This window comes from Penaeus japonicus, unplaced genomic scaffold, assembly GCF_977035675.1.
Source record: "Penaeus japonicus unplaced genomic scaffold, GWHDUDI00000001_assembly GWHDUDI00000007, whole genome shotgun sequence".
Classification (NCBI taxonomy): Eukaryota; Metazoa; Arthropoda; class Malacostraca; order Decapoda; family Penaeidae; genus Penaeus; species Penaeus japonicus.
The window spans coordinates 21,096,060-21,116,631 of NW_028234409.1; the positions used below are offsets into that span (position 1 = coordinate 21,096,060).

Below are 20,572 nucleotides of genomic sequence, written 5' to 3' on the forward strand. Positions count from 1 at the left end.
AAAAAAAGATATATATAAGAAAATATAGATATATAAATATATATATATATAAGCTATATAAAATATATATACATATGAAAAATCTAGAAATCATATATATAATATATATATATATATATAAATACTATGCATATATAGTAGGTATAAATATATATACTAATAAAAATATATAATATTATAAATATATAAATTTATAATATATATATATTAGTAGATATATAAGCATATATATATATGGACATATATATTATATATAGTGTATAAAATATATATATATATATATATACTTTATATATAACTATATATATATATAAATATATATATATATACATATAATAAATATAATATATATATATATTATATATATACTATATATGATAGATAGTATATATATATGTGTATGAGTGTGTGTGTGTGTTTGTGTGAAAAGATTGGTAGAATGCAATAACGCATATAATATAACAAAATACAAATTTTAACCGTATCCTACTTCGGATCTCGAACCCTGCGCCATCCCCCAGAGATGACAGGCACGGTCCTATGAGCAAATAGGAAATTTCCATGTCGGATTGGAAGGTGTCTGGTTAGACAATTGTTTTAGAGAGTCGTGTGGTCTACCAGATTCAGGACCATGTCTGTCAATCTGACAGCGCGGGTTCGAGTCCCGGTCAGGGAGGTAAAATTTGTATTTATATAAATATTTATATATATATATATATATATATATATATATATAAATATATAAGTACATATATAATGTATATATATAGACGCTTATAAATATGTATATGTACATATATAAATATATATATATATATATATATATATATATATAATATATGTCATATATATATATAACTATGATATATAAAAATGATATATCCTACCATACAAAAGATATATAGATATATAGGGAGTAATGCAATACACTCACATTCATATAGACCTATAACTCCCTGAAGAAACATGTGATTCCTTGGAAAAAACTCCCTGATGAGAATGAACGGGTCCCTGGAAGAGAAAAATGACAGAGAAAGATGACCCTGAGAGAAGAAGACGGTGAAAGAAACTAGTCCTTAGGGTGTTAGCACCTAACTCTGGGGCAGGATGACACCTGAGGGTGGCAAATAAAAATATATATAAATGTAAGTATGTGTGTGTATGTATGTGTGTATATTATATATTTATGGGTATATATATATATATAAAATATATATAAATAAGACATATATATATATATATGTATATATATATATGTGTGTTATAAATATACATATATATAAGCATATAAATAGAGCATATACATAAATATAAATATATATATATCAACTATATATAAATATATATTAATATATATATATATATATATATATAAAATAATATAATATGTATATATGTATATTGTATATATGTATATATGTATATATATAGTAAACAAACTCAAATATCATTAATACTATATATATCAATTAAAATAATATATCAAATATATATAGTATAAATGCTTATATATATGCTTATATATATGTATATTAAATATATACACACACAATCACTACATATATATATATATATCATCTCTACAAAAAACTATAAATAAATATATATATACATATATAATAGATACATATATATAAAGCGTATATATATATATATAATAATATATCTATATATATATATAATATATATATATATATAAGTATATATATAATACATATATATAATCAGCTAAGTATATATATAAATAGTATATAATATGAATAATTATATATTAAACAATAGTATATATATATATATAATATATATATATATATATATACAAATAATATATAAGCGTATATATATATATATAGTATATATATATATATATATATATAATATTTATAAAATATATATAATATATATATATAACATATATACACTTATATATATGGTATATATGTTATATATGTATACTATATATATACCAATATACTAACTATAAATATAATATTATATATATATTAATATAAGTATATATGTATATATATATACATATAATATGTAGCATATATAAATATACATATATATTACAAAGCATATATATATACATATATAAAAGTTTCTTTTAAGAACATAAAAAATATATAAGCTAATATATATATATATATAATTTATATATATACCAATATATCCATTAACTATAAAATAAAAATATTAAACTATATAATATATTATATATATTCTAAAATCTATACATATTAAAAAAATAAATTAGTATATATAAATATATATATATAAATATATAAATTATAATATATATATATATAACTTATATATATATATTTATATATATATATATATACTAATATCATAATATATATATGTAGTATATATATATATATATATATATATATATATCATATATATATATATAAAAAAAAATATATACGGCTTATATAATATATTGAAAATATAAGTATAATAGTAAAAAAATTTATAGTAATATATAAAATCTATATATATATAAACATAATTATGAATCATATAAATATATAATATACTATAACAAAAGATAGTATAAATAAAATCAAGATGAAAACTATATAAATGTATAGAATAAATCTCACAAATATATATAATACACACATTATATATATAAATACACATAAAATATATATATAAATAAAGAAATATATACATATATCAAAAGCATATATATATATATACAAATCAATATATAAATATATACATATATATATATATTAATATATTAATTACTAGTACATATAAAGAAACATATCTAAAACTTATATAAATATCACTATATCTAAACAAATATATGATAGCATAAAAAAATATGGGCTACTAAAAAAATCTAAAAACAATATTATATTATAAATATATTTAAAAATATATATATAATAAAAAAAAAAACAAATAAATATATAAATAAATATAAAAAATATATACATAATATATACCTATATATAAGCATGTATATAAAGTATATATATAACATATAAATCTATAGATATAATATATAATATCTATATGAAATATATAAATATAAATATATATATAAAATATAAATATATAACATATAAGAAATAATCTCACAAAATAAAGTCAAATATATATATATATTATATATTGTATATATAAAAATATAAATAAATATATATATTATAACTATATATATATATAAAAAAATATATATAATTTTTTATATATATAATATATATACATATATATCAAAATATATATATAATATATATATGTACTAATATATATATATTAAATATATATTAATATAATATAATAATATATAGTAATAACTATAACAAACATATATATATATATATATGATATATATATATGTATAATTAGTATATATATAGTATATATATAGATCTATAATATAATATAATATGTATATATATATACAACAATATATATAATATATATATAGTATATAACATATATATATATAACTGTCTAAATATATATATATATATATAAGTATATATATATATTTATATATATAATATATATAAATATATATAAGAACTATAAATATATATATATATGTTAAATAAATGTATAATATATATATAAATATAAATATATATAAATAAATCAATAAAGCAAATTAAACCATAATAAATAAATATACATAGATAAAATATATATAAATATAAATATAAATATATAAACTATATACATCTAAATATAGTATATATATAAAAATATCATAAACAATTAAATATATAAATCTAAAAATATAAAATATAAAAAATAAATATAAATATATATAGTTTATATATATAAATTTTATACAACATACTTATTCTATTAACATTACCTCTAGTATATAAATATAAACATATATGTATAATATATATAAATATATAGTATATATAACCACATATTATATACATATATATCATTAACATATATGTATATATATATATATATGATATATATATAAATATATATATATAAATATATATATATATAAATATAATTTATAAATAATCGTGATATATATATAATTGTAGTTAAGCTGTAGTTCACGCCCAGTGGGGGACGATAATAATGCTCCAACCACTGGTAAATTTAGCATGAGCGGTACCGTAGTGTACCACCCGTCCAGAGAGGGTTAATTTCGGATAAAGTATTCAAATTTACCTTATTCATAATTCCTCTAAAATATATAGTAATGAAAAAATATATCAGTATCATCAATAATTTCACATCAAACTTACTTCCAGGCTCACAGTAACTGTTGTGTCGATAGAAGAAATAAAGAGCAATGAAAAAGCTTGTAAGATTTGCTGTCATCAACTGTTTCTGTAAATAGAGAGCACAATTAATAGACCTCATAGCATATTCTAATAGTTTGAATTACTTGCATATATACAAAACTGAGTGGCTACATACAGAAAGCAAATGTGTATATTCCCTTTTATGGGAGGGCAGATTTTTTTTTTTTACATGTAAAATTATCAGATCTTTAGGCAACAAATTACATTATCAGGATAAACAGATGAAGTTCCTTTCACATTTACATTTTTAGTTACATAATATTTTTGGCAGCTTTATTTTTATGTCAATTTATCAAATTTACTCCCCTCCTCATTAAAGACAGTAATCTATATTCCCTCAGCTCTTGGGAATATTAACCTATTTGCGACGGGGCGTTTTTCTGCCTTATGTCACGATAGGACATTATCTGGCCAGAGCAAAATATTCTCATGACGAGATAGCACGTCATCAAGCGAGAATGAGTTATAGGATAGGTTTTCCAATAGTAAGCAGCAAAGAGTTAGCATGCATTCATGATCTTTTAACACTAAACAAACAATCTTGAATAGCCAGGTATTTTCAGGAGTGTCTGAAGAGTATTGGATATGATTATACACATGATAAAAAGTGTTGTATATGATTATGCACATGATAAAAAGTGTTGGATATGATTATATACATGATATATTTATACACATAATAAAAACAAAAACAAAATAATATTGATATTAAAGTATTGAACACCATTTGCTAGAAATAAACAAAATAAAATATACACTTACTTTTTTTTTATATGCAAGTTGTTCCATTGGCGTAGTAAGTCTACGTTTGTGGTCTTTCAAGAGGAGACATGTCAAGACCATATACAGCTCACTGCATACCATGAAAATGATGAAATACATTTTATGTATATCTGAAAAATGGAAATAATTCATATGTGACTATCACCACCCAGATACTCTTTAAATAAACATAATATATATTGGTGTTCTATTTTATTATGTTATGTAAAGGTGACCAAATGGAGTTATAGCCGATATGTATTATAAAATATAAAGTTGGTTTAGATTCTGGCTCTGATGCTGACCTAGTATATTTCTTTGTGACAGGGGCATCAAGAAGATTGCAGCAGGCTAGGGTTAACTATGATAGGATGCAGATATACGTTATGGATAGTCTAGGAATTCAAAGGATTGTATGAGTAAACTTTTATGAATCTGTACAGTATCATAGGGTGAAAGTGAAATACTGTGACAAAATCCTACTTCACTGGTATTCCACCATTGTGGAGTGTTTTTTACCATATGCAAGGGATGCATGGCTTGTGCCAATTACATCAGCTGATGCTGCCAATCTTTTTTCTCATAAAAAGTGAATGGTATATTTTCTCTCCTTTTCCTAATTATTTTCTACAAAAATTTAGAAATATTGGGTTTCTCTTTGGTGTTTATAAGTTTCAGTGCCTTTATGGAAGCTGTCTTTTATGCACCAGGGTAAGGAGGTAAATGATGAAAAGCATCCAGCCAAAAGGTCAAATGACAGAGGGAGGGATGGCAATCAATGACATAAGCAATGTCCCAAGAATTCTTTAACTATACTCTGCTAAAACAGCCACTTTCATTTAAAAGAAAATAACAATATAAAAAGGATAAAAGAAACAGGGTGGTAGTTGCTACTACTACATCTCCCACTAACTTAGGTTGTGAAAATTATATATAAGGTCTATAAATATAAACTGTTAAATCTATGACAATAAAGCACAATAAAATAGTTACCATAATTCTCTTTAGATGAAACAAATGATAGGCCAAGAAGAGCAATATTCTCACAAACATTTAATGTTGTAGTCACTTTCACAGCATTCTGTGGAAAAAGAAGAGTTTTGAAATTTTAATTATATTGATTCTATCTTTCTCTCTCTCTCTCACTCTCTTTCTCTTCCTCTTTCTCTCTCTCTCTCACTCTCTTTCTCTTCCTCTTTCTCTCTCTCTCACTCTCCCTCTCTCATACTCTCCTTCTTTCTCTCTCTTTACTTCAGGAGGAGTGGGCAAGCATTCAGGAACTGTTTGCTAAATATAAGGAAACCATAAAGGTCTGATAGTGTGATAGTATTAACCCTCTCTGGACGGGTGGTACAGCATGTGTACCGCGCATTCAAAAGCCCAGTGGCCGGGCGGCACAGTATTGTGCCAGCCATTCAATTGATTTAGGCCTAATAATTCGAACACCCCGGCATTTGGACATTCAAGGCTAGAATTCCCCCGTCGGGGATGGGTTAAGATAATGTCGTGGAATGTTAGTAGTTTACTTATTAGAGTAATAGACGTTTAACTATTTTGTATTGAAAAATGACATAGATATAATTTGTCTCCAGGAAACTTGGGACATAAATGGTGACACTCTTAAACTCAATGGTTATATAGCATATCTTAATTCTGGATACCGAACATGGAGTGTTTACTTACGTAAAAAGTGCAATACGACACTAGCAGCACTGTCTAGAGGGACAAGGGGAGGGTTTTCTCCGCCCTCTGGGCAGTGCTGACAAGCCCAAACAATATTTTTCCATAAATCCATCATAAAATGCAGGTTTAGGCTGACTTTGGAACCCTGTAGCTCTGCAGCTAACACCATTACAGCCATAATACTTCAACTAAAAGCAGATCCTGATATCGTGTCATGTATGCATTGACCCTGTCACCATCTTTATAGATGCCTAAATCCGGTGCCTGACACTGTGTGAGTCATGACCCTCCTTAACGCAATGGGTTAAAGCTAGGCACTCAACAATTAGAGGAAATGGGCAAAATCAATGATAATGCTATCAGATTTTACCAATTTCTCAAAGATAAGCCTGAGGCATGCTTGCTGGGTAGTAAAGAGGCGACAATCATCAAGGTGGACGACTTGATTATGCCTGTCTGCTTGGTGATCAGGGGATTCAAGGAGAATGTGAAGTAGTAAGTGAACTATTTAGTGATAGCTTTAGGTAAAAAACAATTTAAATTCAAAAGAAAATGGTCTGCCTTAGACACAAATGACAGAGAACTGTTTATTTACAATATGGAGGGCTGGAACATATATTACACACCCATAAGTTTGGATAGGTTCAGCGAGGATTTGTTAAGTGAGATAGAAAGAAGTTTACTTACAAAGGCTAAGTCACACAGAAAGGAGAAGAAACACAGAGCATGGAAAAACAGATGCAGCAATGATAAGGCACTTAAAGGGTGGACACAGATGTTACAGTTGGCACATAGGGAGTAGGCTAAAAGAGGCAGGCAGGAAGAAGATAAGGATATACTTACTTAACCTATCAAAGATGTGTGGGGAGGAAAGAAGGGAAGTAAGGGAAAAGTACTGGTCAGAGATCACGTAAAATGTTGAGGAAAGTAAAATTTTTAAACATATGGTATCATGTAAACAAGGTAATGGGAAAAACAAATAACCTCATCAGTTATCCACACCCAGAGGAGGAGACAAACAAACATATTGAGAAATGGGCAAAAGCATCTTCTCTGGTTTCAATACCACAAAGCACTCGTGATGCTCTGTTTGCATGGGAAGCCGAAAGAGAGGGACAATTGTTTCATCTGTAAACATCACTGCAGTATCTTGTCAGCCAATAACTACACACAAACTTCTAAATGCAGTTAAAAGAGGGAAAAGCACTTAACCAAGGGAGGATGGAGTGACATATGATATTCTCATTAGCAAACATGATGAATAGCCCTCTAATTGACCTATTCAACATGAGCTATAATGCCAATTCCAAAATCAGCTGAGGGTTAGAGTTGTATCTACTGTTCCTGTTTATGTAAAATGATGGAGTTAATATTATTAAAGGGAGCTTTTGATAAAACTAATGGAGAAGTGATTCTATATGAACTGACAAGATTAGGTGTAACAGGGAAGTTGCTGAGATGGATTAGTGACTATTTGACAGATAGGAAAGCTTGCATATGGTTTCAAGGCTGTCTTTCAGAGGAGAATTATTTTGAGTTGGATACTCTACTCTACAGGGGGGGTTTTAAGCCCAATGCTCTTTAATATACTGATGAATACCTAAGGGCATTCAGCCAATCATATATGCAGATGATATAAAGATACAAGGGACCACACAAAGCTGTTTACAGACAGCACTGGACAGATTTACTGGTCTTCCTCAAACATTGGGACTGGTCATTAATGAAGAAAAGATTTCAGAGTAAACAAAGAGGTAATGTGCCGCTTACCCTAAACAACGAAACAGTGAAGGTGGTAACATATAAATATCTGGACTCTTTTAACAGCAGGGGCCCTGTATTTGAGCACATTGTTAACGAGTACTGACTGATTGCTTATAAGCTGCATGGCCAGGAATGTGTAATTACATTTGTCTGATTCCCACTGTATGTTGGTATCACCCTTAATGAGGCTGTGGATGAGGTAGCAAAGGAGGCAGCTAAAAAAGGTTATGTGGACATTCAAAGTGCTCAGACTCTTAACACATTCACTCCGGGACCGTTCCGGCTTTGCACAGTCGCAATACCGGGGTTCTCGAACGCATGAGCCTAACACCTCGAGATTCTTGGACGCACAAGCCGTGAGCCTGGGCTGCCCGCTCGTTCAACGCAAGCGCGCGGCTTGCCCTCATAGCTCGTCCCGCGCGTCTGACGCAAAAACCACAAAACATGTCATCACGTCAACCGGCTCCAATGGGTTAAGCAGGCAAGGAGCAATATCAAGAGGATGTTAGACCATGATGAGATTAAGAAAGGCAAGTCAATTGAGACAAGCAAAATCTTGCAACACTATATGCACCTAGCAATGAATGACAGCCGCCGGGCTGGTTAGACGGCTATGCCTGTCACTTGTCCCCTAGCAACTGGAGCGCCTACAGGCAATACGACCGCCAAGAGTTCAGTTATGATGATCAGATGAGTCAGCACTTATAGCTGATAGAGACTGGGCCACCCCATCCACACAGCCCGGGCGAAGCTGATCAGATGAGTCAGCACTTATAGCTGATAGAGATTGGGCCACCCCATCCACACAGCCCGGGCGAAGCAATGTCTTCGCAAATCTCTCTGAACTGAGCTGAATTGAATTCAGAGATGATGATCAGATAAGATTGGATAAGATGAGTCAGCACTCATAGCTGACAGAGGCCGGGCTGCCTCGTGCATATAGCCCGGGTGAAGCGACGTCTTCACAAATCTGTCTGAATTGAACTGAACTAGCATTGAACACAGACTTCACTTATGGGAAGGGCAAGAACAAGTGGAAAGACTCAGTGCATATGAGAATTAGGTTAGGGTATAAATACTATTGGGAGGTAGGTGTCACAACAGTATAAAGAATGCAGGGTGTATAGGTCAACAAGGTCACACATCTTGGTATATCATATCATACAATGTCCCATGCTTCAGATTTACAGAAACTCGAGATAGTTGGACTCGCTGAACAAGCTGTATGGATGTTTAGAAATGGCCTGGTAATAAATTTTTTGAAGAATTACAAACACTTTGCATCAATTACATAATTGTAGTTGACAACTGTTTATATCCAAATGTGACTTCCCTTCTACGCGAGACTATGATAGCCCGAGTAGGAATTTATTAAGATGTGGTTGAATATCATGTATGATACATCATCCTGTTGAATACAAACATATTTATTGACTTTCTGATAAATTCTTATCTCCACAAACATATGCAAGTTTCATTAACATGTATGTGCATCACATTTTCAAGTATGTAATTATGTGACATCAGGAGTGGACTTAGCATGGTGAGAGTAATAATTCATACTGTTATATTGCTCTTCTGATATGTAAATATTTAACTCTGTATGCTTGTGATTAATCCACCTTTTATTCTGTATACATTTCAACATGTTAACATTGCTGTAAGGTTTTGTAAAAGATGTGAGCTCAAAGAGGGACTAAGATAGGGGTGAGGATAACCTATAACCTTATCCTTTTGAGATAGACATAACCACTTGTCTGAATAAGCTTGTCAAAGTCAAAAAGTCTCTCTTTCTCTCTACCACTTCATTTCTCTTTCTCTCTCTCTCTCTCTCTCTCCAGACGTCTCTCATGAGCTCTCTCGTCTCTGGCGCTCCCTCTCGTTGCCCTCTCCGTGGGGGTCTCTCTCTCACACTCCTCTCTCTACTACTCTCAAAATCTCAACCCTCACTCCTCTCTCTCTCTCCCTCACCGGGCCTCTCTCTCTCTCTCACCCTCTCTCTCTCTCCTCTCAGACGGCCCTCCTCTCTCTCTCTCCCTCTCTCTCAACACACTCACGGAACCCTCTTCTCTCTCTCTCCCTCCACCCTCTCATCTCTTCTTCATCTCTCACCCTCTCCCTCCTCTCTCATCTCTCTCACCAACCTCGCTTCACAGCCTCCTCTCTAAGACCTCCTCTCTCTCTCGACTCCTCTCTCTCTCTCATCCTACAACAACTCCTTTCTCTCTCTCTCTCTCTCTCCACTCCCTACTCCTTCCTCTCCTCTCCGATCACCCTCCACAACTCTCTTCGGTCTCTACATCTCGTACTCACCCTCATTCCTTCACCACTCACACCTCCCTCTCTCACACTCTCTCATTTTACATTCTCTCTCTCATCTCTCACCTCTCTCTCTCTCTCTCTCGGTCTCACCCCTCTTTTCTCTCTCGTCACGTCACCCTCATCTTTTTTCTCTCTCTCTCTCAACTCTCACTTTCTCTCTCAACCCTCTCTCTCTCTCACCCTCTCTCTCCTCTCTCTCTCTCTCCACTCCTCTTCCCCTCTCTCTCTCTCTCTCGCGCACCTCGACTCTCTCTCTCGGTCGGAGGGATCTCTCAGGTCTCATCCTCTCGTCTTCTCTCTCTCTTCGTGTCACACCAGATCTCTCTTGTCTCTCTCTCTCTCACTCCTACCAAACCGCTCACACACACACTCCACCCCCCTTCTCCTCACTCTCACACTCTCTCACTCATCCTCACTCTCTCCCCCTCTCTCTCTCTCTCCCTCTCTCACCCCCCCCCCTCTCTCTCCCTCTTTCCCTCTCTCCCTCCCTCCCTCCCTCTCTCTCTCCCATGAGGCATCGATGTAAGGCACTGGTATTGATATTTTGTGATGTCTACTTAATTTAATGCAATATCGATGGCAGTGTGTTTTGACTTGACGCTTCCTGTCTCCTGTGTTCGTTTCCGCCTCAGAACAATAGTTTCTCTAGGCAGTTGAGTTTGTTACCGGAAGGCCCGAGGCGTAGAAAGTGACTGAGAATTTGTACTTAAAGGACACACAAGGAACCCAAGACAGATAGACAGACCAGAGCGAACAGCTCTGAATTCCGGCCTGATGGCCGGAACCTGTATTAACACCGACCTACAACAGGGCATAGGGTGCTGTACAACTGATGGCAGCAGTGGGTGGCTTATAACTAGAGCCAGCAGGTGACTTACACTCTCTCTCTCTCTCTCACTCTCTCTCTCTCTCTCTCTCACTCTTTCCCTCTCTCTCTCTCTTTTTCCCACTTCTCACCCCACCTCTCTCTCATCTCTCCACTCTCTCTCTCTCACTCATCACTCTCTCTCTCTCTCTCATCCTCTCTCTCCTTTCTCTCTCCCCTCTCTCTCTCTCTCTGACTCTCAACCTCTTCCACCTCTCTCGCTCTCCCTCTCCTACTCTCTCTTCTCCTCTCCCCTCTCTCTCTCTCTCTCTCTCTCTCCTCTCTCTCACTCTTCTCTCTCATCTCGTCATCTCTCTTCCTCTACTCTCTCCTCTCGCCTCACTCTCTTCTCTCTTTCTCTCCTCCTCTCTCGTCTCTCTTCTCGGCTTTCTCTCCTCTCACACTCTCTCCTCTCTCCTCACTCTCTCTCTCCTCTCTCTCTCTCGGGTTCGTCATCTCCTATATCGCTCCGTCATTCTCTCTCCACCTCCTCACACTCTCTCCATCCTCGTCTCTCTCTCTCACTCTCTCCTCTCTCCTCTCTCTGCTCTCCTACACACTCTCCCCTCTCTCTCGCCTCCCCACTCTCACCCCCTCCACTCTCTCTCTCACTATGCTACCTCTCTCCCCTCATCCTCATCTCTCTCTCTCTCCCCTCTCGTCTCTCTCTCCTCCTCTCCTCTCGGCCCTTCTCTCCTCATCCCCTCTCTCACTCTCCCCTTCTCTCCCTCTCTCCCTCCCCCCCTCCTCTCTCCCCCAACTCCACCATCTCCCCTCGTCTCATCTCTCTCTCCTCTCCGTCCTCTCTCTCTCTCCTCTCTCTCTCTCACTCCTCTCTCCTCTCACTCGCTCTCTCTCCCCTTCTCTCCTACTCTCTCTCTCTCTCTCGTTCAATCGCCTCACCTCTCTCTCTTTCTCCTTCCCCTCTCCTCTCTCTCTCTCTCTCTCATCCCTCCTCTCTGACTCTCTCTCTCCCTCCCCCCCCCCCCTCACTCCTCGCCTCCCTCCCTCTCTCCTCTATCTCTCTCTCTCTCTCACCCCTCTCCTCTCTCTCTCTCTCTCTCTTCCATCACTCCCCAATCATTCCCCTATCTCACTTCGTCACACTCTCTCCTCGTCTCTCTCGTCACGTTCTCTCTCTCTCCTCTCTCTCCCCTCTCTCTTCTCTCTCCTCTCCACTCTCCTCTCCCCATCTCTCTCTCTCTCCCCTCTCTCTCCTCTCTCTCTACCCCTCTCTCTCTCTCATTCTCTCTCTCTCTCCATCTCTCTCCCCTCTCTCTCTATCTCTCACTCTCGTCCTCCCTCTCCTCTCCTCTCCTCTCTCTCTCCTCCTCTTTCTCTCTCCTCCCCTCTCTCCTCCTCTATCTCCGCTTCTCTCTCTCTCGCTCATCTCTCTCCCCTCACTCACTCTCTCTTCTCCACACCCCCTCTCTCTCTCTCATCTCCCCCTCCCCTCTCTCTCTCTCTCTTCAACCTCCCTCCTCCTCTCTCTCTCGCATCCCCTCTCTCTCTCTCTCTCTTTCTCCCCTCTTGCTCTCTCTCTCCTCTCTCCCTCCCTCCCCTCTCCTCTCTCTCTCATCCTCTCAGCCCTCTCCACCCTCTCTCCTCTCGCCTCTCTCGCTTCTCTCTCCCTCTCCCCTCATCCTCTCTCTCACCTCACTCCTCCACTCAACCCCTCTCTCCTCTCTCTCCCCTCTCACTCTCCCCTCTCTCTCTCTCCCGTCTCACTCTCTCCCTTACAATCTCTCTCTCTCTCCTCTCACTCGTCCCCTCTCACTCTCTCGCCCTCTCTCTCTCTCTCTCTCTCTCCATCTTCTGCCTCTCCCCTCCTCTCTCTATCTCTCTTCTCTCCCCTCTCTCTACATCTCTCTCTCACTCTCTCTCTCTCTCCTTCTCTCCCCTCCCTCTCTTCCTCGTCCCAGCTCTCTCTCTCTCCTCTCTCTCCTCACTCTCTCCCTCTCTCTCTCTCTCTCTCTCTCTTCTATCCTCTCTCCCCATCTCCCCTCTCTCTCTCAAACTCTCTCTCCCCCCTCTCTCTCTCTCTCTCTCTCTCCCACTCCCCTCTCTCTCTCTCTTTCTCTCTCTCATCCCCTCTCTCTCTCTCTCTCTCATCTACCCTCCTCTCCCCCTCTTCCCCTCTCTCTCTCTCTCTCTTCCCTCTCTCCTCTCCGTCTCGAACTCTCCTTCTCTCTCTCTCTCTCTCTCTCCTCTCCTCCTCTCCTCTCTCTCCTTCCTCCTCTCCCCTCTCTCATCTCTCTCCTCACTCTCTCTTCTCTCTCACCCCTCTCCTCCTCTCCTCTATCTCCCCCTCTCTCCTCTCTCTCATCCCTCTCTCTCTCCGTTCTCCTCCCCTCTTCCTTTCTCTATCTCTCTTCTCCTCTCTCCTCTCTCACTTCTCCCCTATCCTATCTCTTCTCTCCTCCTCTCTCCTCTCCTCCCTCTCTCCACTCTAGTTCATCTCTCTCTCTCTCCCTCCTCTCTCTCTCTCTCTCTCCTTACTCTCTCTCTCTCTCTCTCCTCTTCCTCTACTCCTCACCTCTCTCCACACTCTTACTCTCTCTCATCTTCTCACTCTCCTCCCTTCTCTCTCTCTTTCACTCTCCATCTCTTCTCCCTCTCTCACTCTCTCTCATCTCCTCTTCTCCCTCTCTCTCTCTCTCTCTCCTCCTCTCTCTCACCCCTCTCATCCGTCTCTCATCTCTCTCCCTCTTCTGTCCCACCTCATTCTCTCACACTCTCGTCCCCTCTCTCTCTCTCTATCTCTCTTTCTCTCTCTCTCTCTCTCTCTCTCTCCCCCTCTTCTCCTCTCTCTCTTCTCTCTCCTTCCCTCTCTCTTCCCCCCCTCTCCTCGTCTCTCTCCAATATCCCACCTCTCTCTCTCTCTCTCCCTCTCTCTCTCTCTCTCCTCCCCCCCTGCTCTCCTCTCTCTCTCTCCCTCTATCTCTCTCTCTCTCCCCCTCGCTCTCTCTCTCTCCCTCTCTTTCTCTTCATGATCCCCTCCTCTCTCTCTCCCCTCTCTCTCTCCCCCTCTCCACTCATCCCCTCTCCTCTCTCTCCCTCTCTCTCTCTCCTCTCTCTCCTCCTCTCCATCCCCTCTCTCTCTCTCTCCTTCTCTCGGCTCTCTCTCTCTCCTCTCCCCCTTTTTTTAACAGTAATTTAGTTATTCAATATGTTACATAGGTTAGAACCATTTGTGTTAATTAAAACTGTAGGTTCCTTTTGCGGGTTTAAAAGCCATTTACCTAAAAGAACTTATTTAAAAACCCAACAAATCTTTTTTTTCTTTAATTCAAAGATGAACAAAGTTAGTATCTTAAAATTATTTAAATAGGTAAAATCTACTAATGTTAAAGCATAGTACAGGTGATTGGAGTGGTGCATCACGTGTTACCAGAGTGTACCGCAGGTTCGGGGGGGGGTGGGGGGGTGGTGGGGGGGGAGTTGGTTTCGTTTACCGCCAGTGATGTGCTCCTTGCCTGCCTGTGTGTCATTCGCGACATCGATGGTGGAGGTGAATAAGTTCCACAGTCGGCTGCCTAGCATAGAATGTGCCGCGATGCTAGGCTAGACCGGGACCTCGGAACATCCACCTCAGACGATAGATTGGAACCGTTTCCTCGTAACTTCTCTCTCACGAACGATTGGTGGAAGACGGAGGCTAAAGAGAATGAGGCATCTGCTTGCACCTGAGCCTTGTGGAGCACTGTTAAGTCCCGACCTCGCGACGATGTTCCAGCGAGTCTATGTAAGAGGGTTGGTATCGTCTTGGATAAGCCCGAGAGCCCGTTTTTCTATTTTTGGTCCAGCCTACAGAGGTTATGCGGCGCAGCGAAGACCAAGCCAATGAAGGAAAACCATACACGGGATGAGGTCTGGAACTGGGATTTGATTAATCGTGTGAGAATTCCCTTCGGCACCAACAGGTGTAATATGCTCGAGGGCTGTCCGCTTTCAGAGAGGCTGTCCTGCAATCCGGCTGATGTGGCTTTATCAACTCTTAGACTATTGTCTATGTTCCACGCCAAGAATTGACAATAGAACCTCTAGTGGAAGGCAATATTATTCATTGAAATTTTGCCGCTCATTGACGTCTGACGCAGCCAAAGAACGGATATAACCAATGCAATGGGTCTAGTTGTAGCAAAATTTTACTGGGGGTTGCCTTGTGACCCAATCCTGAATGCATCAACTTTGAATTCATATCGAATGCAACAACATGAATTTTCGCGTTTATAATGAGATGGAGAGCTGTGCAATCATCAGCATACGCAGAGAATTTCAGGAATGTACCCTGAGCAAAAATCGATGCAGATTTTTCCAGAGGATTGGGCCACAGGAACCGGACCCTTGTAGGTACTTGATGCCCTGCTACTGGAAACTTCTGGGACGATTGACCAACCGACAACAACTTGTGGTTATCTTCCAGTGGAGGTATTATCGAGTAACCCCAGAAAGATTATTTGCTTTTATGCCTCTGGCTTGCTTTTAGTGAGTATCCCTCTGTGCCACACTCGATCGAAGGCGCCGTCGATTCGAGTGCTATAACCAAGTATCTTGGACCTGTTATCTAGTGGCGTCTGCCATTTTTTAGAAGTAGTAAAGAAGGTCAGAAGTTGAACGGAAGATCGGAAACCAAACTGTCTGAATGAAAATTAAGATAGTGGGATTTCCAAATGTTCCATGATCTGTTCAGCAATTATCTTTCCAAAACCTTGCTGATACATGGCAAGAGGGAGATGGGCCGATAGTTTTTCGGGATTGGCCTAAATTGCTTACTTATGAATGAGGAATCCACTCTTGCTACCTTCCAGATGTTGGGCGTCCCCCTCACACCTGCGTAGAGTAGTGTGGTGGGCTGACATTGTCTTAACCTTGTGCCTTCTTTGTATTAACACTTTGAAAGGGATCTTTAATCGTTCTGGTGTGGCACACCTAAACTAGAGAGTGCTTCGTGCACATCAAGGTGTAACTCTGGAGGTGTCCTGTTGACATCCGCACCCGTCTTTTCCCTGTTGAATATGCTTCCCAGAAGGCCAACTTTTTCCTGTTGCTCTTAGAGCGGTTGTACCGATCGACATGTTAAGTGGTGGGTATCATGGACTCCCGATTTCTCCTTGGTGCTCCTTGCAAGTGACAACCACTCCTTGCCTGCCTGCTCCTAGACTTGACAGTTTTTTCTTTGTCTCCTCTTGCCATCTGTCACGAGCCCATTTCCAGGTGGCTGTCATATCTCTTCTCTACAGGCATTTTTTTATAGAGTCTGTTATGTCCTGTTTGATTTGATTTGTATCGTGTCCCACAGTCCAGTATTCTTTTTTAGAGGCTAAATAGGCATCTGTAACGAACTCACCAGGCTTGGGTCCCCTGGTTTTGTGATGTAGGTCCGTGGAAGGGAACATATTTCTCCTGCATTGTGGTGAGAAGATTGTGAAAGGGAAGGCCTTGTCATTTCATTACCCTGCCAGAAGAACATCCCAGTCTAGTGACTGGAGATTCCGCCTTCATGGGATGATATATTGGCGCTGGAACCAGTTTGCAAGGTTCCAGAGTCCAGAATTTTTCTTGCTGCTTTCGTCCATGCAGGGACAAGGCAGAGGGATGTGAGATAACAGAAAAATTGAAACTGATGTCCTACATTGTCCCGTTGATGAGCAGAGATAGCGACCTCACATAGATCCGAGATAACTGGATCAAGAGAATTGCCGATGATATGCGCAGGGAAATCTACATAATCCGTCAATCCCAATTAACAGCAAGAAGGGACCTCATATGCCCTGATTGTTTTGAGATGATGATTAAGATCCCTCCACTATTATGAGGTTGCTGACAGTTGTTCCGAGCCTGCAGTCATCCAAAGTATTTCCGTTAGTAAGTCCATCGGTGTCCTGCCTTGCCATTGGGCCGGCCTGCAATGTGCACATAGTAGTAGATACCTGCTAGAACTTACTCATGACCTTGAAAACGTCCTGGCATGTCAACCCGTTAGTGACTGTATTTGTAGGCTCTCTTTATAACCATACGCTACACCTCCGAAATTCTGTCCTTGTCCTGTGCTCTTCATTGCCAGGGTGATAAGCCTCTTATCCTGCGAATGCAGGTTTAACCTCTGAATTCAAGAAGGTTTCAGTACCCACTATTATGTCGGCATTTGTATTGAGGCATGTGAGTCAACTCACCAAAAATTGCCCCGAGGCCTCTGCATGGGGGCAAAAGAACCTTGAGGTGTCTCTGGGTGTTTCTTGGAAAGCCTGAGGGAAAGGAGTCATTTCGGGGCATTAAGTCCCACTGGCACTTTTGGGTGTTGTTAAAATTAGCGTGTGCCCAAAGAAGGGACACCGAGCTGTTGAGCTGCCCCGGGGGGGGGGGTAAAAAGAAGTATCGCTGCTGAAGCGGGAGATGGAGTAGAAGTGAGGATGAGCTGCTTTTTCTCTGTGTTTGATTTGGGGTATTCTGACATCAAACTCTTCATTTCTCCATCGACAGTTCAGCCTTTTCTACTGAAGCTTTCCACCTCACGCAAAAAGTAAACCCTTTTTGTTTTGCAAAAGTCCAGAAAGTTTTTACGGCATTCCGATCACTATTTTCCCCCCCCCCCCCGTTTTCCAATGAGAGCACACAAAAGATCGGGCTTTTTCCTTCGCGCGCCCTCGTTCCCCCCCGTTCTGCTGACGAGGTCTCGGCCCGGGGCCCCCCTCCGGATTGTTGGGGGTGGGGATAACTGTGTTTTTTTAACAGTATTCTTTGTTCCTAAAGAGAATTTTCCCCACCACCCTAAAAGTGCTGGGTCTTGCAAAGTTTGATTCGAGAACCTGCACAGATCTTGTCAGGCTTTGCATTTACAGCCTTTGATTTCGCGGAACAGCGCAGTCGAAATGAGCTCCATGCAGCCCCTGATGGTACGGGAAGATCAGCCAGAGAGGGGGCTGCCATCCCGAACAGAGAGCTGTTTAACCTTTTTGAAATATTAGCCTGCTGGGGCGGATAATGTAAAAATAATCCCTGTTTTGGCGTTTCTTTGCTTAGAGAGAAGGTGTTCTGTGGATTCCCTCCACATCAATGACTGTCACACTCTGAGTGATCCCCACACTCCCTAAAAAACGCACTTTTGCGCAGTGGAAGGGTTGAGAAAGATCCACGCAGTCGGTGGCAGAAAATGGGCAGCAGAAGAGCAGGAGACCACTTCGCTCTTCTTGGTGGGCTTTCCCCCACACACCAGCAGAAGTAAAGGCGGGGTGGCCTTCCGATTTCCTCGATCCGCTTTATTTTCTTGTGAGAGTGGTTTTGTGGAGATCCCGGGAAATCATCCTGGCGGGCAAAGACTTACCAAGGGCGTGGGGGGAGGGGGTGTATGGCATACTCAGGGGGCCCCGTCGGGGGTTAATTCACCCAGGTACTGCCCGGGATCCCCGAGAGCTTACACACCGCAGTAAAAGAGGGGGGGGGGGGAAAAAAGTTAAGGAAGATAGAGAAAAATATGAACACAGCATGCACATTAAAGATGGAGGGATGGGTGGGTGGGGCCCTTGGGAAGGGGGAGGTATGTTGGTGTTCGGCGGTGAAAATTTGATGTCGAAACCCATTGCTTGACAGGTTTGTTTGCCAGGTCGTTTGCCACGGCTGAAAGTAAACACAGAGTGCGGACAGGAATGTAAAGGGCCCAATAGCCAATAAAAAGATAAAATCTTCCAAGGGGTTTTTCCCATTAAACGTTTGCCTTTTTCCCCAATCCTTTCTTGGGTATTCACACAAGGTAAAACCCAAACGCCACACTCAAAAAAAAAGGGGTGAAGGGCTCCCCTCTCTCTCTCTCTACTCCCCCCATCCCCCCCCTCCCTCTACCCCCCCTCTCTTTTCTTTTCTCCCTCTTTCCTCTCTCTTTTCTCTCTCTCCCCTCTCTCTCCTCTCCCTCTCTCTCCCCCCCCCCTCTCTCTCTCTCCCCTCTCCTCTCTCTCTCTCTCCCCCTCCCTCCTCTCTCTTTTCTCCCCCCCCCTCCCCTCTCTCTCCCTCTCACTCTCTCTCTCTCCCCCTCCTCTCTCTCCCCCTCTCTCTCTCCCTCTCTCTCTCCCTCTCTCTCTCTCTCTCCTCTCCTCTCTCTTCCTCTCTCTCTCCTCTCTCCTCTCTCCCCCCCTCTCTCTCTCCTCCTCTTTCCCCCCTCCCCCTCTCTCTCTCCTCTCTCCCCCCCCCTCTCCCTCTCTCTCTCCCCCTCTCTCCCCCCCCCTCTCTCCCCTCTCTCCCCCCCCCCCTCTTCTCCCCCCTCTCCCCCCCCCTCCCTCCTCTCTTTCTCTCTCTCTCTCTCTCCTCCCCTCCTCTTCTCTCCCCCCCCTCTCCTCTCCTCCTCCCCCCTCTCCCCTCCCCCTCTCTCTCTCCTCCCCCCCTCCCTCTCCCCCCTCTCCCCCCCTTCCTCTCTCCCCCATCTCTCTCTCTCTCTCTCTCTCTCTCTCTCTCTCTCTCTCTCTCTCTCTCTCCCCCCCCCCCCCTCTCCCTCTCCCCCCCCCCCTCCCCCCCTCTCTCTCTCCCCCCCCCCCCCTCTCTCTCACTCACTCTCTCACTCACTCACTCTCTCACTCACTCTTATATTTCTCAATAGAATAAAGGGCTACTTTGAAACTCCCACTCGAATCATTATTGTAAAATCACTTGTTCTTAGCATCATAAATTACTGTTCGAGAGTTTGGGGAGCTATAATATAACTCAAATTGAAATAGCTCAGAAACTTCAAAATTTTTGCAGTCAAAAAATCGCTTAAGGGGGGTTGAGGAAATATAAACCTGTATCCCCAGCTTTTTTTTAAAAATAAATGGTTAAAACGAGAAAATATTCTATAACTTAGGTATTTTAGAATTTTGGGTTAAATAAAGAGTTTCCTGAA

The 20,572-nt window shown here is 39.8% G+C and overlaps 1 protein-coding gene across 1 annotated transcript in view; it reads right to left on the reverse strand.

The window, feature by feature from the left end:
• LOC122258221 (acyltransferase PGAP2) overlaps positions 1 to 20,572 on the reverse strand; it is a gene marked incomplete in the record, with an annotated part of 34,098 nt that overhangs the window by 6,342 nt on the left and 7,184 nt on the right. The window contains 3 exon segments of the mRNA XM_086538570.1: positions 4,248 to 4,332; positions 5,070 to 5,200; positions 6,063 to 6,150. Of these exon segments, the coding sequence (XP_086394696.1) occupies positions 4,248 to 4,332; positions 5,070 to 5,200; positions 6,063 to 6,150 (304 nt within the window).